The sequence below is a fragment of the Bidens hawaiensis genome, unplaced genomic scaffold (genome assembly GCF_021521415.1).
Source record: "Bidens hawaiensis isolate Kalapana, Puna unplaced genomic scaffold, B.hawaiensis_p1.1 tig00013006_1, whole genome shotgun sequence".
NCBI lineage: Eukaryota > Viridiplantae > Streptophyta > Magnoliopsida > Asterales > Asteraceae > Bidens > Bidens hawaiensis.
In genome coordinates this window covers 549,545-551,920 of record NW_027492092.1, presented here as the reverse complement: position 1 = coordinate 551,920, position 2,376 = coordinate 549,545, and the positions used below count along the sequence as shown (strand labels likewise).

General features: G+C 40.2%; 1 protein-coding gene across 1 annotated transcript; it reads left to right on the top strand.

The window, feature by feature from the left end:
- The first annotated feature begins 791 nt into the window (after positions 1-791).
- Positions 792-2,109, top strand: LOC143542943 (transcription factor TCP15-like). Its single transcript, XM_077035398.1, has one exon. It carries the CDS (start codon positions 819-821, stop codon positions 1,914-1,916), a length of 1,098 nt encoding a protein of 365 aa, XP_076891513.1. The 5' UTR covers positions 792-818; the 3' UTR covers positions 1,917-2,109.
- Positions 2,110-2,376: the final 267 nt, after the last annotated feature.

Below are 2,376 nucleotides of genomic sequence, written 5' to 3'. Positions count from 1 at the left end.
AACCATGATTTCTTTTCATTTGGGGGTGTTGGGCCGGGGGGGGGGGGGGTGGTTCTGAGTCTTAACCAAAATTTTATGGCAGATGATCGAGATTTAAGCGTATAAATAAAACTGAAATTCTCACAATATATATGATTATATCATATCATGTATGCCTTTAAATTTAATTGGTTAAAACGTTTTCATTGTGCCAATATACGCGTCTATTGTTGTATAAAATGAGAGTTACATCAAAGCAGCACCACTATAGACTTCCAATTTATGGTTATAAAAATGGCCACTTAACTTGTTAAAAAGAGATACATACACACATTCGTTAATGACCATGTGCATTCACAAACATCTACACAAGAACATGCTAAAAAAAGTTCATATCCCAATACAAGTATAACACAAGTGGATCGACGTCGACTACACATGCGGACGCGTTCCTTCAGTGTTTAAATTCTAACACCAATCCTTTTCAAGTGGAAGGACTATAAATGCAGAGTCACCAATAGTTTATACACCAAACACATATTACAACATTCATTCTTAGTTTTTCCATTTGTTTTGGTTTTAGCTTTTTAAAGCTCACACCCTTATAATTCCCACTCATTACCTTTGTTGCTTAAAGCTTGCTCTCTTCTTATCCTCCCACATATCTTTAAAACATCAAATGTATATCAAGAGAGAGACTGTTAGTAACTTAGAATGTTCTTGAAAGAGAAAGAAATCAAGACTTACAAAAAACCCTAAATTAAGAGAGAGAGAGAGAAAGTGTGTGTTTTTTCACTTTTTTGTAGGTTTTAGTGTGTGTATTATCATCTCATGTGATCATGGACGGTGGAGATGATCATTTCCACCACCACCACCACCGGCCAAACTTCCCTATACAATTACTAGGAAAAAAAGATGATGAAGCCGCCACCGCAGCATACCCGTCTCTCGCGATCTCCGCCGACACCTCTAATATGCAAATAACCACCACCACCACCACCTCCTCCTCCGGTGAACCATCAAAAAAACATCCCCCTAAAAGAACCTCCACCAAAGACCGCCACACGAAAGTCGACGGCCGCGGCCGACGTATCCGCATGCCCGCGTTATGCGCAGCTAGGGTTTTCCAACTCACCCGCGAGCTGGGACATAAATCCGACGGCGAAACAATAGAGTGGCTGCTACAACAAGCCGAACCGGCTGTTATAGCAGCGACTGGAACCGGTACAATCCCAGCAAACTTTACTTCACTTAATATCTCATTAAGAAGCTCAGGCTCAAGCATGTCCGTACCATCTCAACTCCGATCCACTTACTTCAACCCTAATTTCGCCATCCCACAAAGGCGAAATCTATTCCCACAACTCGGATTATCGAATACTAATGATAACAATAATAATAACACAAATCTATATCAGATGTTACAAGCAAAGCAAGAGATGAGAGAGAACAACAATAATGATACTAATAATAATCTGGAGTTATCAGAAACTGAGGATAGTATGGGAAGGAAGCGGCGGCCACCGGGTGAGCTCGAATTGTCACCGCACCAACATTTTGGGAGCTACTTGATGCAGTCAAGCACGGGCGCTGTGGCGGCGAGTCACCCGTCGATTCCGGCTAACTTTTGGATGGTTGCGAATAATAATCAACACCAAGTCATGAATGGAGACCCTATATTGACGTTTCCGAATGTTAGCAGTAACGCGGCCGTGTATCGAGGGACGGTTTCTAGTGGTTTGCATTTTATGAATTTTCCGGCACCGGGACAAGGTGGTAATGGTGGTGGTGGTTATAGTGAAGGTGGGTTGAATATGTTTGCGGGTTTGAATCCATATAGGCAAATGTTTGGTGGTCCGGGAACGTCTGAAACTCCGGCGAGTGGGCGCGGCGGAGGAAGTGATGATAGACATGATACAAGCAGCCACAACTCCTAGGGGATTCATGCTCCTAGATTGCGTTGTTAAATTTGATGTGTAAACACACGTGAGGTTTGGTTTTCTACAATTTTTTTGAGATTTTTGAACCAATTCTTATATATTATGATTTTATTTTTTATTTACTTTATTTTCTATTTCATTTGTGTGATTAATATTATGAAGATGTTCCAAGGGTTTGGGGGAAAATGTGGTTTTTAGTTATACAAGTTTTCCCAATTCGAATTTTGCATCATTCTTGAATTTATGATGTGTATGATACAGAAAATGTATGATTTAGTTGTTCGATCTCAAGAGGTGTTAATTCGTTGGATCGAATAATTCGAACTGAATTCGAATTAAGAATTCGAATTCAGTTCCGAGTTTCATTTCAGTCGGTTTCTTGAATTCTAATTTGAATAATCTAAAGCACTACCCGAATTGGGTTGTACTTATGATTCATCAATTTGATCGTACTCCT